The 18,220-nt window shown below is 48.5% G+C and overlaps 1 protein-coding gene across 2 annotated transcripts in view; it reads left to right on the top strand.

The window, feature by feature from the left end:
- SCML4 (Scm polycomb group protein like 4) overlaps window positions 1-18,220 on the top strand; it is a 59,411-nt gene that overhangs the window by 16,215 nt on the left and 24,976 nt on the right. For both annotated transcript variants that reach the window (XM_065401973.1, XM_065401974.1), the window contains exon 4: window positions 1,641-1,835. In XM_065401973.1, the coding sequence (XP_065258045.1) occupies window positions 1,641-1,835 (195 nt within the window). The remainder of the gene's footprint in view (window positions 1-1,640; window positions 1,836-18,220) is intronic.

Below are 18,220 nucleotides of genomic sequence, written 5' to 3'. Positions count from 1 at the left end.
GGGAAAAGAAGCAATACAGGGGAAACAAAAGGATTGGACTAACACGGGCTGTGTATTAAATCTAATTGTACAGTGACACACAGCATTATCCATTTGCTTAAGCTATATGCATTATGGGTGGGTCAAATACTACTCCTAGGTAAAACACCCATTGACTTCATTGGTACAAGATTGCCCTCTGTGTACTATCCGTGGGCCAGATCTGCTCTCAGCCACACCCATGGAACCCCAATGAAGAATAGAGAATAGAATTTGGATCCATGTCTGGGGCAGCTGAGAGCGGAGATTACTGTGAACTGAAGGCTTAGCATGAATACTTTTTATATAGCAAGAGGTTTGGGTTGTTGCTTTGGAACAAGGGAATAAAATAAAAATAATAATTTTCAAATGAGCTCCTGAAGATAGAGAGCGGCAAGCAAGCAGTAAGGCTGAAATCACTCAGGATCTAGTCCAACCTGCATTGCAAGGACCACCCCAGCTTTGCCCTATCAACTAAGACTCTCCCTCTGCTTTGTGACCTAGAGCTCTGTCCTGCTGTGCAGCACTTAATGATTCCTCCCTACTCCTTTTGTTTCCCCTTTGGGCACTCTAACTCCAGCTACAGCTTTCTTGAGAGAACCCAGATACACTCAGAAAATTATTCTAACTCATTCCTGAAAACATGCAAATCAGCAGTGAGCAGTACAGTGTAGTGTGAGGTTTCTACTGTTCATTTATTCTTCTCTCCTTGCGTGAGCACGATTCTCATTCACATTACTGGGGGAATCGCCATATGGGCCAGGACCGAACAATTCATTGGACTCAGGTCTTCTGATTAGAATCAAACTCAAGTACCAAAGCTGAAAACCTCATTCAGATTTTTTTTCTCTTCCTTCCCTCCCAGCAGCAACAGACAAGGGACAGGAGTGACCATCAGGAACAAATGGCATCACAGCTGTTTCTACTCTTAAAAAATGATATTGGGTCAGAACCTCAGCTGATATAAATTGACACCGCTCCATTGAAGTCCATGGAGCTATGCTGATTTACATCAGCAGAGGATCTGGCCCATAATCTCCCACTCCCAGTAAGACGCATCCGACAAACAGAGGAACACGAGTCCTTCCAACAGGAAGCAGAGTGGGAACCTTTGCCCTTTGCTTGGAGTCATCTTAGCAGATGAACTTCCTGGATCTAGGAGACTTGAAGCCCTTATCCAGGAAGTAGCTCCTTATTCGCTCACCACCCACTTGCCTCCTTCTGACAGGAAGTTGAGTGAGGCTTCCAACACAATTTCAGGCTGTAGACGTCATCTCCTTCCAGCCTAACTCCTTTACATAAATATTTTCTTCAAATGCTTCCCAATCACACCCCCCACTTTCCACTACTTGAGCCACAAAGTTCGTCTTCAGATCTGATCTTCGTCAAAGTCCTGGCAGGACTAGCATTTGAGGTTAGTCCATTACAGAGGTCAGGGCCAGCTGCAAAATTTGGATCTGGATCTAGGGTTGTGGTTCAGATCCCTCTCTATGGAAAATATTCTATGCAACCAAAACAAACATTGCCTGGAACCATTTTCATACACCATTAAAAAGACCTCTCAGACTGTTTTGCTCCCGTGCATCGTTGAGTGTACTGAATTGTCCTCACTTGCTTTTCAGTTTCTGCTTTGTTTGATGGGAAGCAGCACCTCCTGAGCCTGCCAGTAGTGAACAGCATTGGCTATGTCCTGCGCTTCCTCAAAAAGCTCTGCCGCAGCCTACTGTGTGACAATCTCTTCAGTAATCAGCCTTTCCCACAGTACAGCAGCACCTCTGGAAACCCAACGCAGTACGAGAATGGAAGGCTGGAGTCAGGTGGGTTTTGATTCAACTACTGTTAAAGATGTGATGAGGACCAATGAAAATGAGGCTTTTCAGTGCTCAGCCAGAAGATAGCGCTCATCGATTCCAAGGCCAGAAAGGACTGTTGTGATAATCTAGTCTGACCTCCTGTAGAACACAGGCTGTAGAACTCCCCCAAACTAATCCCTACAGCAGATCTTTTATGAAAACATCCAATCTTGATTTAAAAATTGCCAGTGATGGAGAATCCACCACAGCCCTTGGTAAATTGCTCCACTCCCCACTAGTTACCCCCCACTCAGATTGGGAAAGAAAGCTATTCTGTATGTAGCTCGTGGCAATTTGTAAGCAATCCAACACATTGGACCAGGTTCCTATTAGTTACCTACTATAACTCCAGAGTAATGCCATTACCTTAGCAGAACTATTCTGGATTTACATAGTGGTAAACTGAGATCAGAATCAGGCCCAACTTCTCTCACTTTTAGAACTACCCAGTGAGTATAAATCTAGATTGGATTTGTGATTCTTTAAAAGATTTGGTTTATTATTTGCTGAGCACAGGCAATGTGCTCAGTGCTGTACAAACAGAAAAAGGAAGGTCTCTGCACCTTAAAATCTAAAGAAGATATAGACCAAACAAACCATGCATTGAAAGCCAAAAAATCAAACACACACTGCTTGATGATTTAATATTGCTAGGTCTTGCAGATGCTGTGTGTTTTAAGGGAGGTGTTATGCTTCACAGCCTACAAAGAGAAATTAAATAAAAACATAGGATACTCCTGCTGGAAGGTTGCAATGTAACACTACTTTATTTCTTACAATTCAAAACAGACAAGAAGCCCAAAATAGAGAAATAAAACCTGCTACTCCCTAAAACAAAAAGGCACAACCTGCTTTGAGCTGTCTCTTTTCAAACTGACTCTGATCACACCCACTATGCTACAGAGTCCCTTAGGCTGCAAGCATGACTAAGGAACACCCCACCCCCTCTGTCTTAAAGCGATAGCTTGGGGTTCCAGCACAGTCCTCAATAGATCACAGGACGATTTGAAAGAGGAGGAGTGGCTGATTGGTATCGCAGGAGAGAAAGAACATTACATTTGTAAGCAGCAGCCTTCAGGAAGATGCAAAGACCAGGCTTTGAATCTACAGTTGATCTGAATCCTTTTTCATGGCTTAGATTATTTTCCTTTCCTTTTATTAACAAGAACGTTATTGCTTTGGGAGCACATTCTCCTGTTGATGGTGTACATTTAATGGGAGTTACTTGTCTGCAAGTGTGAGGAGAATGCTATAGTGTCCACAGTTATGATCCCCAAATCACTCATTCATCAGGAAGACCCTAACCCTGCCTTCTTTACACACCATGCTAGTGGGAGTTTGCGGTGCACAGTCCATGCAGGAGCAGACTTTTCTGGAAAGCTGATCCAGCTGTCATCTCACTCTGAAGCCACATATTATGGGGCAAGAGAATTAGGAAACCAAACATTGAAAAGTTGTATTGTTCTGCTCAGAATAAGGCATTTCCAGCACCCCTGATGTATCTGTGAAGCCTGGACATTTGTATAGTAAATGAGGGCCTGCTGTCTGGAGGCTTTGTGTGGAAAGTCTGTTTCTGATGGAAAGCTACAGTTCATTAGATGTGACTATTTTGTACTCTCTGCATCTCCTTTACAATGTCATTTCGTAGCAGCTGTTTTGGAAAACACTGGCTGCATTAGATACAGGGTTCAGTAACAGCTTTGTCACAAGTAAGGAGCAGCATGCTGTTACGTTGCCTCAGGAGCAGCCTGGGAGGGGACCTGTGACTGAGAGAACTATGCTCTTCCTCCGGATCCACTCACTGCTGGAGGGAGAGAGTAAACTGTGCAAGGTCTATACACAGTGCCATATGCATTCAACAGCACAGCTACTCCCTCCCCATGCCATTCCCCCTCTCTCCCACCTGCATGGGGTGGGGAACGTAGTGGCCCTACAGAGCCTGCTTCCCTTTGTCTTTATCTGCACTAGCGAAGTTCCTCTCATCCTTCCCAAAGCCAGCACTGCAAAGTCTCCTCGGATGGCCCATGTGAACCAGTATCTGTGCCCAAACTGAGCATAGTTATGAGCACCAAATTCACACCAGTGGTAAACAAGTGCAACTCCCAGGGAAAGCTCTGAGCCAAATTTAGTGGTGGTGTAAATGACATATCAGACACAAACTCGTTAGCCTCTAAGGGGCCACAAGGACTCCTCGTTGTTTTTGCTGATACAGACTAACACAGCTACCACTCTAAAACATCAGACATAGTGTGTTCAGGAAACAAGTGCAAGTAGTAAGGGAATGTAAATGCTTTGAGGCAGTGGGTGTGTCAAATGAGTGTCATTTACACACCAAAGGGGCGTAGCAGGAAAAGCAACATACAGAGAAGTGTAGGCTACAATGATGAGAGCCGGGTAGGTGGGAAATCAGTGAGAACTGGAGGGCTCAGCTCCTCTGAATGTGAGGCCGATTTTAATCACAAGCCTAAATGTGGATTCAGGAATCAAAGTTTAGGCATCCAGTTTAGGATGTTTGGCCTGTAATAGTAGAGACTCTCTCATTCTAAATGACTGACAAAACACCTTGACCATAATCTGCTGTCACTGAAGGATTATTTGTAGTGCCATTTTTCACCCTGAACTTGTGTTGGCCTTAGTGCTCAATTGGCAGTCAATGAAGAGTGTCACTTCAGAATCTGGCTGCACATTCTGACTGCGGAGTAGATCATGAGGCTGTTCTGAGTGAATAGCCCCAAGAGGGGAAAGAATTTCTTTTTTCATAAGGTTAACAGAAATAAAATGAGACAGAACTTACACTTATGATTAAATTGAGTGTCAATTACAGGCTGATTCTACTGTACCTCACCTTGTGCAAATGTCATAACATGTCAAAAGGCAGCATAGAAAATCCCTTGGAAGCCATAATTCCAAACCTCAGTTTATTCAAAAGTATTTTCCTAATACGACTATCGACATCAATGAATTTTGCGATGAGAATGCCGTAGTGATCTCATATCATCTCCTGTCACGATCTATTAGACCATTGGGGGCAGTCGTTGCTCTGTCACCGACATGATTTTTCCTTTCCTTTTTAAAGTGCAGTTAATGCTTATGAAAGATGCCAGGTGAACAGAGCTGGGAAGCAAACGCTTATTGTTAGCTACCGAACTGGCGGGGCAGCAGCAGCGTGAGGTTCCCCACAGTCACCCATCGAAATCACTTCTTCTGGCTTGGAGGCACCAACTCAAAGGGAGAGAATCTCATGTCCATGCAGTCCTTAGCCTCTCTGCTTAGGCTATCGCTAAGGGGGTCTGATTGTGATGCTGGTTTTTGTAATGTGGAGATCTGTCTACTAGGAACTGGACTGAGTTAGCCCTCTCATTTCACGAGGAAGACACCAGGTGGTAAGTCTCTGTCACTAACAGCCTGGTTTGGATAGGAAGAAGTGAACTAGAGGTGAAAGGTTCTATAACCAATGACTATTCCACTACCTTCATTTTTCATCTGAAGTCACATTAAGTCAGGTGCTTGCCACGCGACACGCGAATCTGACAGAGCATAGCGCTATTATACATCAACCTGGCGCTATTAGCTTGGAATGGCTAATATCAGCTTCACATCAATCACTTTCAGCCGTTTAGGAGTGAACAACTCATAAGAAACATCGTGTGCTCCCCCCCCCATGACTACAGTATTTGCACTGCAGATGTGACGAGTGGCAACATAGCTTTGAATCCAGCGTTATAAGAATGATTGATTATAACATGTAGTTTTGTTTCTCTAATATTTTTTTCTTAGGCATTCAGGATAATTTTTTGGTTTTTAGCCAGTCAGCACCAGGGCGGGGTTTGTTTATTTAATGTGGCCATGGTTTCTGCCAGTGCCAGTGCTAGCCCACTGGGGGCCCTAAGCAGGAATATTTTTGCCTCCCCCCTCACACGCAACACATACTAATAATTAATAGGGGGCCCCCTTGAGCTGCTCAGGGCCCTAAGCAATTGCTTACTCTGCTTATGCCTAGCACTGGCTGTTCTAACTGTGATCCAAATTCTGCCATCCTTACTCACTTTGAATAGCAGCTTACTGTGCTACTGGTCCCATTCATTTCCTGGTACTACTCAGCCTGAGTGCGAGTGGCAGAATCTATTCCAGCCATGCTACTCCCTTTGCAAATGCTGTCGTTGTAGATCAGGCTCTGTTCTGTGTGGGGTAAGTGGACAATGATGAGCCACTGAAGGGATTATTTTGTCACTTCATTGCATGAGGAATCCATATAGTGCCAGCATGTTATGTCGTTGCTATAAGAGAAAAGATTACTTTCCTATGGAACGGCAATGCAGCCCAATCCCATTCAGCCATATGCTCCAGGAGATACAGTGAAACCTTGACACACATGGGATTTTGGTGAAACTGGGGAATTGATGCATGTTCTTGTGCTTCCGTTAAGTCGGCATTTTGATTGAATGAGGTGGCACATACTGTACTGTATAAGTACCTCAGGGTATTGTGACAGACCAAGACCAGTGGGGTACAGGAGTCTGGTAGAGGGCAAATATACTGGTCACTGGATGAGTAGTTTTCTGTTCCCTGAGTGACCAGAGCAGGGGCTGCACTAGAGTAATCAGGAACCTGCTAGAACCAGTTCAGGCAGGCAGGCTAATTAGGACACCTGGAGCCAATTTAGAAGAAGCTGCTAGAATCAATTAAGGCAGGCTAATCAGGGCACCTGGGTTTTAAAAAGGAGCTCACTTCAGTTTGTGGTGTGAGTGTGAGGAGCTGGGAGCAAGAGGCGCAAGGAGCTGAGAGGGAGAGGGTGTGCTGCTGGAGGACTGAGGAGCACAAGCGTTATCAGACACCAGGAGGAAGGTCCTGTGGTGAGAATAAGGAAGGTGTTTGGAGGAGGCCATGGGGAAGTAGCCCAGGGAGTTGTAGCTGTCATGCAGCTGTTACAGGAGGCACTATAGACAGCTGCAGTCCACAGGGCCCTGGGCTGGAACCTGCAGTAGAGGGCGGGCCCGGGTTCCCCCCAAACCTCCCAATTGACCTGGACTGTGGGTTCTTCCTGAGGGGAAGGTCTCTGGGCTGTTCCCCAACCCACATGGTGAATCTCTGAGGCAAGAAAATCTGCCAATAAGCGCAGGACCCACCAAGATAGAGGAGGAACTTTGTCACAGTATATATCCTTGCTACAATCAGTTATTGTTGGTTCTGGAAACTCATTTACAAGATTATTGTCCAGGCTCATAAAATACATAAAAGCATTTAATGAGAAATTAACTTTACCCACATAAAGCCTATGAAGTGTAGGAGGGACATTGGGGATGGTGAAGACTACCCTGTCAACCCTTAGCCAGCGAATGGAGCTGAAATGCAGCTGCTACTCCAGTCTATGAACTGGATAAGTGACCCCAGAGCCCCTTCAGGCCACACCTACAAAGAGCCAATTGACCAACTACTTCTCCCACTTATAGCAGTGTGAATCCTCAATCACTCCATTGCCATCCATAGAATAACTCCAAATTTACACTGGTGTAAGTAGGAGAAGAGCTTGGCCTGCTGAATCTGTATACGTGTGTGTCTTATGAACCTTCCTCTGGCCAGTTACTAACCCCTCCTTCTGCATCTTTGCAGCAGAGTCAGTACAGAGACCCCCTCTGTTATGTGCAATGCAGAGACCAATCCCTCCCTCCACACCCTGTAGCTGCTTCTGATGTAGCTCCCCTTGCACTTGTCATGATAATACCTTGTCCTTAGTGCAGAGGGATTGTGCAAGGCCCTGTACATCTGGGTGAATTTCACATTGAAGGTGAAATTCCCATAATAAAACACCATAGGATATCATGCAAAGCAGCAATGTTTTTCATGGTTTCCATTCTCCGGTTTGGAATCTAGATGGTCTTTCTTTTAAAACTGCGTGTGCCTTTTAGCCTCTGTGAGCCAACGAATGTAACCCATGTGGTGACTTCAGGGCAGTTATTCTTGAGTTACATCAGCAGAAGAGAGGAGAATCTGCTATTGTGTCTAGTCATATTAATCCACTGACATCATGCAGTAGTCACCTTTCAACCCTGCCCTTGAGGTATTTTTCACTTATGCCCACAGTCAGCTGCCAAATGCTAATGGCTACATAAAGGCCTGGTGGGGATTGTTGATATATTTAGTTAAGCATATATCATGTACAATGTTTTAAATGTCTGAGAACCCAGAACCATGAGGCCCTGTTCATAGCTAGCCCCTGTGCCTATTCTTACCATTGCTACCCTCATCTTCTTCATAACCCATACTGTTTGTTGCAATCATTTGTTGCCTCGTGAATTAGACTGTGAGACGTTGGGGCAGAGATCATGTCTTCCTGTGTGAACAGGGCCTAGCACAATGGGGCACTGCTCCTTCTTGGGGCACTATCATAGCCATAGTGTGAGCAGTCAGACAGAGTGGGTGGAACTGGAGTCGGGGGCCCAGAACCAGAGCTGAGGGTCAGAACCAGTACCCAGGAACCAGAGCCAAGCATCAGAGCTGGAGCTGGAACCAAAGGCCAGGAACCAGAAACAAGGCAAAGGAGCAGGGTCTGTCACAGCAGCTGGCTGGGGATCCACCTAGTTGCACAGACAACTTCCTGGTGTCCCCGCCAGGTTTAAGTAGTACACCTGGACCAATCAAGGACTCCAGGAACACTGCCAGTCAGGTCCTTTATGGGTAGCCCGTCCTATAGTTCTTGGACCCACAAGGCTCACAGCCTGTCGATCACTGCACTGCCAGAATTATCAAAGGGTGGCTTGGATGCAGCAGTTGCCAAAGGACTAGCAAACCCAGGTTCTAGCCCTCTCAAGCCTCACAGATGCTACTGCAATACTAGTAATAATAATAAGTCCCACAGCCACATCACTTTGTGTTCTGATTCCATTAGGTTTCACATGTGAAGTGAGAATAGGCTTAGGTAAGTACTTGAATGGGTGATCTTCAAAGAACTCTCAGGTGTACTGGAGGAAGTTGTGCTGGTGAAACAGAAGGTGTCAATTTCCCCCCTGAGTCATTCCTGACCCAATGCCCCGTGCAATGTTAAGCAGCATTGGCTTTCTGGGGGTATCATCTTTTGGATAAAGTTCTGACCACATATGGTCATTGATATTCCAAAGGCACCTTTAATAAAATCTGGAGCGTTAACCCTAGTAGCCACTTTCAAACCTGCCAGCTGTGTTTGGCTTCCTGAAATTCCCCCTCCAATTTCAATTGCATATTTAATTTGTTTACTCTTTTTGTCTTGTGTTGTACTGTGCTATCAAACGACTGCTGTGTTCCACCTCAGGGGTGACTGCATTTAAATGAGGGGCAAGAAACAATTCCTCACTTCACCCAATGGCTGGAGTGGTCGCTGCTGATCCTTCTCCTCCCCAAGGGATAGGAGAATCTGTGAACAGTGAATCTTCCAGATTTAGAATCATAGGACTGGAAGGGACCTTGAGAGGTCATCTAGTCCAGTCCCCTGCCTCATAGCAGGACTAAGTATTATCTAGACCGTTCCTGAAAGGTGTTTGTCTAACCTGCTCTTAAAAATCCCCAATGATGGAGATTCCACAACCTCCCTGGGCAATTTATTCCAGTGCTTAACCACTCTGATAGTTAGGAAGTTTTTCCTAATGTCCAACCTAAACCTCTCTTGCTGCAGTTTAAGCCCATTGCTTCTTGTCCTATCCTCAGAGGTTAAGAAAAACATTTTTTCTCCTTCCTCCTTGTAACAACCTTTTACGTATTTGAAAACTGTTATCATGTCCTCCCTCAGTCTTCTCTCTTCCAGACTAAACAAACCCAATTTTTTCAATCTTCCCTCATAGGTCATGTTTTCTTTAATCATTTTTGTCGCTCTTCTCTGGACTTTCTCCAATTTCTCCACATCCTTCCTGAAATGTGGCACCCAGAACTGGACACAATACTCCAGTTGAGGCCTAATCAGCGCAGAGTAAAGTGGAAGAATTACTTCTCACGTATTGCTTACAACACTCCTGCTAATACATCCCAGAATGACGTTCACTTTTTTTTGCAACGGTGTTACACTGTTGACTCATATATCTAGCTTGTGGTCCACTGTGACCCACAGATCCCTTCCGCAGTACTCCTTCCTCGGCAGTCATTTCCCATGTTGTATGTGTGCAACTGACTGTTCCTTCCTAAATGGAGTACTTTGCATTTGTTCTTATTGAATTTGCCCTTACCCTTTCCCAGTCCTGGCCATGCCAATGGTCTGGAAAAATATCTGTGGAGCAGAGATCTGTACTGTGCAAGGGATGTTTGCACCCTATATTATGCTGCCTGGAAATACCAGTTCCCCTGAAAAAGGCCTCTCACTGGCTGCAAAGGAGGGGGACAGATTGCTCCTCTCTTTGTAAACACACTGTGAGCCTTGCACAGAACGTGGTATAGAAATCAAAGTAGTTGTGTGGTCCAGTGGAAAGGGCACTGGAGTGGGAGTCAGGAGACAGGATTCTATCCCTGGCTCTGCCATTGGCCTGCTGGCTGATCGGGGGCAAGTTTCTTCATGTCCCTAGGCCTCTGTCCTCATCTGTCAAATGAGGATAATGATTCTCGCCTTCCTTTGAAAAGCCCTTTGAGCACTGTGGATGAAGAACACTGTATAAGAGCTAAGGAATATTATTACTATCTAAATTATTATGGAAATCTTGTCCTCAAAGTGACACAGGAGATAATGAATAAACAGAGGCACAGAAATTTCAAACCCTCAAAGGCCATGAAAAACACAGTGTTTTCTCTTTCCAGTGTTGTGGCTTGTTAAATCTTGTCCTGTCATGCACTAGGAACAGTGCTCATGGTTTTAGCGTATGCTCAAAATAAATGGCTTTTATGGTTATCAATAGCTTCAGTGTTTAATTACCTGCAAAGGCCATTTATTGCCTCATATATTCCTCTACCATGAACATTATCCCTTAAATGCTAAATAAAATATTACGGTCACATTTAAAGGGGGAATGAAGGCATTGTACGAGCCACCCAACCACAGCCAAACTAATATAAAACATTTGCCTAATCTTAAAGGGTTTTTTTTGGGGGGGGGGTGTTGTTGGATTGACCACATGCTTGAATTGGGGTAGAGGGGGAAAGTATTTGTATTCTCAGGCTCTTTTCTTTCTTTTCACAACCAGCAGCTCTGAAAAGAGGGAGTATGACATTACCCCCCGCACAACCTCCCTCCCCTTTCAAGAACCGACTGACTATATTTCAGTGAGGGGGTGTTATGTTACAATAAGTCATTTATAACCCTTCATTTAGATGGAATAGAAATTGACCTTTATACACAGTCTTGCTTTCTGGACATAACATTTAAGGTGGTGACTTGGTGAAGGAGAGCGAGAGCTGCAAATTTTGAGTAATTTGTTACTTGTGAACTTGTCCCTCAAAAATGCCAAGGAGGGAGAGGAATTCTTGAGGGTGGTACCTGCGGATATAAGTAGGAGAAATAGGTGAAGTTAAGTAACAGAAAATTAAAATACAGAATCAAGAGAAGTTTCCCTATAGAGTGATCTGTTAGGTTGTTGATAGTCTCTCATTACAGGCAGGAGAAGTCCCATTGTCTGCGACCTTTAAAACTAAACTGGACAAAACACCAGTAAAGGTATAACAGGGAATAAATCCATCTTTGGGAGGGAGAGGGTGATCCAGTAGGTTAAATTCACCCCAGTGTAGATCCACTGACAACTATGTAGTTCCACCAAGGAGGAACTTGACCCAAAAGATATTTTTGATCTCTAACATCTATGATAAGCAACAGAGAGTCCTGTGGCACCTTTAAGACTAACAGATGTATTGGAGCATAAGCTTTCGTGGGTGAATGCCCACTTCGTCGGATGCATGAAGTGGGCATTCACCCACGAAAGCTTATGCTCCAATACATCTGTTAGTCTTAAAGGTGCCACAGGACTCTGTTGCTTTTTACAGATCCAGACTAACACGGCTACCCCTCTGATACTTAACATCTATGATAGTATGTTGGCTAACTCAGTGGTGGATTGAGAAGGCTTCCGAAAATTCTGCTATGATGTTATCAGTATTCAAACATGAATAAATGGCTCCCACTTCCTTGGAACTCTGTGTCAAATGATGTGAACAAACCTCCCTCCAGCAGTCAACCCAAGAAGAAACATTTCTCATTCTCCTCTGGATTACTGCATCCATGCTCACACTGAAAACAAACCATCCCCTTTGAATAAGACCCGTCACATGCTGAAGGCTGGAGCCTTGTTGATCGCTCTTCTTCTAGCAAGTGCCACTAAAAACAACTGAGAGAGAACATGAGTGACTTGCATTATTGAACAAACAGTACCTTCAGAGCAATGGCTTGCAGTGACCTGGTTCCAGTGCAAGACAATTTACAGCAGAATCAAAATGTTACTGATGCTGAGATTAGGGCAAAAGAGCCAAATATGGAATGGGCCTTTCAAAAGGAATCTAGATAAAGCTGTTTTTGATAACACATAATTCAAAGTGTGTCAACAAAGAATTTGGATGAAATGATTAGAGTAAGTGCCCAGAGTGTGATGGATGACATAGCATCCACTATGAACAAAAATACACGAGACAAGCATTTTAATTCATGTCTTACATGTCCAGATGTGCAGAATGAGTGTAAAATATACCTAGAGTCCTAGTAAGATGTAGAATTTCATGCTTATGGTTATATTTGTTTCAACTTGTTAGGATTTTAAAGTTTTTCTTGGAATTTTTTTTTCATTCTTTTGAAGCAGTTTGAATGTAAAATATCAGCAAGTGCTTTATTTTCAAATGAGTTAAATGAAAGTTAAATATGAATCTCCCATTCCTAAAACAATGTGTAAAATATTGCATGTTGATTAACAATGTGATACAAAATGCCCGTATTGCAAGAAGTCAGATCAACAGATGTGCTTAAAAATCCCACAGGCAGCAGTTCACCATTATCAAAAATATCACTTACCCAAGTGACATTTACATTAGTCAGTAACTTATAAAATTCTTCATGGCCAACAGGGGAAGAAGGGCCTCAAACTTTTACCTCATGCCAGTTTGTGCCATGCTATATAGGGTTATTCATGTGTTCTGTGTAGTGTGATCATACACTTAATGATATTATGGAGAAAGGCTATGAAATTAAATTTTTCCATGGTTCATGTACAGGAAGCACATGTATGTACACACATGTGTAACACCCACGGACCCCGGTTGTCTGTAGGAGGGATCAAACCTGGGGCTTCTGGAGCTTAGTGTATGAGCCTCTACTGCATGAGCTAAAAGCTATATGGCTGTTAGCTAAGGCTGTAGAGTAGATTAATCTCTCATTAATCTCTCTCTCTCTGTAAATGGTCTTGGTGCCACTAGATGGGACAGAACATCACAGCCAGGAGGTGTGTGTGTTACACGTGCAGTATGTGAATTTGATGCTTATGAAAGGAAAAGACTAATAGAACTGACTAGAGTAAAGTACAGCGCATAATCACACTGTGCAAACTCCTCCTCACAGCTATGCCTATGCAACTCGGCACTCAGGTGAAACACTTCTGCTATTCTAGTTTTGAACCTTTTCTGATCAGAGACTAGTCAGGTGCACTGAATGTTGTGGTTTGGTGATAAGGACCAAAAACATGGGGAGCATTCAATGGAATTGAAAGGTAGCAGTTGTAAGCAGAGTCAGAATGAGCTCTACCCTGACATCTGGTGGTGAGCTGTGGAAAAGGACTCCAGGGGCTGATCTCGTTTGCCTGGGCACACCCACCCTGCCTAGCATGATGGGACTACTTGCCCAAATGGTCACTTTGACTGCTGTGGGATCCCTAGTCTCTTTGTTATTGGGGCAGGAGTAATAACCAGGATAACAACCCTGTATGTGAATCAAGGACAATAAAGCTGTACTTGGCATTTTATGATGGAGGGACTCGCCCTCTAGTAACTAGCACTCGCTAGACAAGGGAAAGCCCAGTGAATTGAGAGTGTGTGTGAGTGTGGCTTGCTCACTTGCTCCTTCTTTCCGAGGGCCCTAAACACCACTTTGACCCCCTTCTCTCTCCACTGTGTAATAACAGAGCTAATTTTGACTCTATTAGGAGTCTCGTTACATGCTGCAGAGCTGAAATCACTGATACCTAGGTCTAAGCATTAGACCTACTTTGGACTAGTGATTCTGAGTACACCAGCACTGGGCTCCCCTACTAGCAGTTGAAATCACTAAAGAGCTGAAGTTACTAAAAGCTGAAATGAGTGAGAGCTATGTTAAGTAGGGAGGGGGGCTGAAGACATATTGGTGGTGAGCAGCTACCGGAGAGGAGCAGCTAGCAACGTGGCTAGCGGAGAGGAGTGGCCAGCAGGATGGCTGGCAGTGAAGACTGCAGCAAAACCCCACAGAGAGGTGTGGCAATTGTTGGCTGTCGACCCGAGCAGTGGAGCATGTAAGGTGCCCCCATACTAGGGTGACCAGACGTCCCAATTTTATCAGGCCTGTCCCGATATTTACTTGTTTGTCCCGCATCCCGACCGATGTTTGGTCGGGACACTGGACAAAGAAGCAATTTTTGCCCTCCGCTCCGGCTCGCGCCCCCCCCGCCCCGACTCCGCCCCTTCCTTCCCCCATTGGATAGTTCTCCAAATCCCCGCCCTGGCCCCGCCTCTTCCCCACACATGCCGCTTGCGCGCTGATCAGCTGTATGGCAGCGGCGCAAGCGCTGGAGGGAGGCTGGACACCAGCGTGTGTGGCGCAGCCGCCATGAAGATTAAGAAGGTGGTGCGGTGCAGTAGCTGCGCCTGGAGGCCAGCGGAGGAGGGATGGAGGGAGGAGGGTCGGGCAGTTGCTCCGAGTCCGCGCCTCTCTCTTGGCGCGGTGGCTGTGGGGGGTCCAGGGTGCGGGCGCTGTAACCCGAAACCTCCCGCCCGTGAGTGGAGCGGAGGCGGCGGGGGAAGAAGGAAGTGGCTCGGCTCGGCAGTCCCCCACACACCAAGGGGGGAGCGCTCCGGTTTGTTCACTGAAGCTTATGGCAGCTACAGGGGGGGGAAGGGGAGAGGGGGGTCTGTGCCTCCTTTGCGGGGCTCTCCCGGCCCCGGGTGGGTTCTCGCTGCCCCCTGCTCCTGCGGCCTTCCCGGCCCCACCCCCGCTGGACTTTGCCTCCTGCACCAGCCTTTGTGTGCGGAGGCGGGACAAGCCCGTGCCGGGAGGGAGGCTGGCTTTTACGGCAGAGAAACAGCCGAGCGCTGCATCTCTGATATATAGAATATCAGGGTTGGAAGGGACCTTAGGAGGTGATCTAGTCCAATCCCCTGCTCAAAGCAGGACCAATTCCGAACTAAATCATCCCAGCCAGGGCTTTGTCAAGCCTGGCCTTAAAAACCTCTAAGGAAGGAGATTCCACCACCTCCTTAGGTAACCCATTCCAGTGCTTCACCACCCTCCTAGTGAAAAAGTGTTTCCTAATATCCAACCTAAACCCCCCCCACTGCAACTTGAGACCATTACTCCTTGTTCTGTCATCTGCTACCACTGAGAACAGTCTAGATCCATCCTCTTTGGAACCCCCTTTGCAGAGCCGGGGGCCCAGCCAGCGGCTGCAGAGGGTTGCGGTGGGGTGGGGGGCGCGCTCTGGCGGCTTTTTTTTTTTTTTTTGCTCTGCCCCCCCCGGCGTCCCGATAATTCATCTTTGGCATCTGGTCACCCTACCCCATACCTCCACCCGCTTCCACCCAGGCTGGGAGGTAAACTCTGCAGATGAACTTCTGAACTCTGGGGGCTGCACTGACCAAGGACAGAAACTGTGGGTGGGGTGACTGTTGGGTTGCTGGACTTAAGACTCTGAGGGGAAAAGGACACTGCAAAACTTACTTGGGGGTGAGTCTTCTGTGTTATGAATCCTGTTTGTGGTGTTTCCCCAACAGGGCCGGCTTTAGGCCGATTCAGCCGATTCGGCTGAATTGGGCCCCCCGCTAAGAGGGCCCCGCGCCGCAGCTCTCCACCCTGCCCCCAGCTCACTTCCCCCTCCTCCCCCTCCCCTGCTTCCTGCGAATCAGAGGTTCGCGGGAAGTCTGAAAAGAAGCAGGGGCGGGCAGGCAGCACCAGGTAAGCTGGGGTGGGGGTGGCGGGGGGTGCGAGAAGGGCTCCGGGGAGGCACGGCCCAGTCCAGCCCCGGCCGAGCAGCTCCCTCCGGCCCCGGTTCCGGCCGAGCGCGCCGGCCCCAGGGCTCCGGCCCGGCTCGGCTTGGGTCTGTCCCGGCCCCCTCGACTTGGGCCCGGCCCGGCCCCTGCGGCGCGGCGCGGCGCAGCTCGGGTCCGGCTCGGGTCCGGCCCGGCCCCCGCGGCGCAGCTCGGCTCGGCTCAGGTCCAGCCCGGCCCCCGCGGCGCGGCTCGGGTCCGGCTCGGCCCGGCCCCCCCGGCGCGGCTCGGCTCGGGTCCGGCTCGGCCCGGCCTCCACGGCGCGGGACCGGCCCGGCCCCCGCGGCGCGGCTCGGGACCGGTCCGGCCCGGCCCCCGCGGCGCGGCTTGGGTCTGGCTCGGCGCGGCTCGGGTCCGGGTCCGGCCCGGCCCCCCTGGCGCGGCGCAGCTCGGGTCCGGGTCCGGCCCGGCCCCCGCGGCGCGGCTCAGGTCCGGCCCGGGTCCGGCCCAGCCCCCCCGGCGCGGCTCGCGGCGCGGCCCGGCCCCCGCGGCGCGGCCCGGCCCCCACGGAGCGGTGCGGCCCGGCCCCCGCGGCGCGGCTCGGGTCTGGCTCGGGTCTGGCCCGGCCCGGCGCGCCGCGGCTCGGGTCCGGCCCGGGTCCGGCCCGGCCCCCCCGGCGCGGCTCGGCTCGGGTCCGGCTCGGCCCGGCCTCCACGGCGCGGGACCGGCCCGGCCCCCGCGGCGCAGCTCGGGACCGGTCCGGCCCGGCCCCCGCGGCGCGGCTCGGGTCTGGCTCGGCGCGGCTCGGGTCCGGGTCCGGCCCAGCCCCCCTGGCGCGGCGCAGCTCGGGTCCGGGTCCGGCCCGGCCCCCGCGGCGCGGCTCAGGTCCGGCCCGGGTCCGGCCCAGCCCCCCCGGCGCGGCTCGCGGCGCGGCCCGGCCCCCGCGGCGCGGCCCGGCCCCCACGGAGCGGTGCGGCCCGGCCCCCGCGGCGCGGCTCGGGTCTGGCTCGGGTCTGGCCCGGCCCGGCGCGCCGCGGCTCGGGTCCGGCCCGGGTCCGGCCCGGCCCCCCCGGCGCGGCTCGGGTCCGGCTGCCGAGCAGCTCCAGGCCGGACCCAAGCCCGGCGACCCCGGCCGGAGCGCGGCTTGATTCCTGGGGGCGGGGCTTGCTGCAAGCCCCGCCCCCAGGAATCGGGCCCCGCTCTTGCTAAAGCCGGCCCTGTTCCCCAATATAATGCCGCATTGTTTCCCTCCTTTATTAAAAGGCTTTTGCTACACTCAGACTCTGTGCTTGCAAGAGGGGAAGTATTGCCTCTTAGAGGCGCCCAGGGGGGTGGTATGTAATTGTCCCAGGTCACTAGGTGGGGCCTCGAGCTGGTTTTGCATTGTGTTATTGAAAAGGAACCCCTAGATACTGAACCCGGCCCTTGTTGCTGCCAACTCTGAAGGGCAGAAGGGTTACACAAATATAATACTGGAAAGAGGAAATACTTTTTCACTCATCATGTTATTAGACTGCAGAACACATTGCCACAGGACACTGTTGAGGCCAAGATTAAAAAAAAAAAAAGGAATTGGGCATTTATCTGGAAGAAGACTATCAAGAGTTATAATAGTGAATGCTTTAAAAAAAGTTTTGGGTAGAAAATAAAACTTATGATTCAGGATTTAAACCAATGTCTAACTATTAGGATGAGACCTTCATAGGGATAAGATTATCCCACATCTTCCTACTGTGGGGTTCTTGAACCTTCCTCAGAAGCATCTGGTGCTGGCCACTATTGAAGACAGGATTCTAGACTAGATGGCCCTTGGGTCTGATCATTTGGCAGCTCTATGATCTTAAGAGCTGATTTCCATTAAGGCAGAATTTGAACTTGCAGCTGTACAGGTGAAAGGTGGAGGAATTGCCCCAAAAATGTATACAGTTGAAAGGTCATTTTTATTGCCCAGGTTCCCAAAAGAAATGATATTGTTTTATGCAAAATTCTTCATGAGTGACATGTTTACAGTTTTTCCTCCCCCCACTGTTTCTCCCTCTTTTTATCTCCTTCCCCTGCTTTTTTCAATTCTTTTCTGTTTCCATTTGCTTCTTACAAAAGACAGGGGGGAAGGAGAAGGAAAACCAAAAAAGAAAACACTGCTACATTTCCATTTACCAGTTACAGCAAAAAAACAACATAGACCGTTTTTTTTTTAAAAGCTGTAGTTCACGGTGAGTGCTTTAACCCATTCTGCTAGACTCTGACTCTGTGTA

This window comes from Emys orbicularis, chromosome 3 (assembly GCF_028017835.1).
Source record: "Emys orbicularis isolate rEmyOrb1 chromosome 3, rEmyOrb1.hap1, whole genome shotgun sequence".
NCBI lineage: Eukaryota > Metazoa > Chordata > Testudines > Emydidae > Emys > Emys orbicularis.
This window is presented reverse-complemented; position numbering and strand designations above follow the sequence as displayed.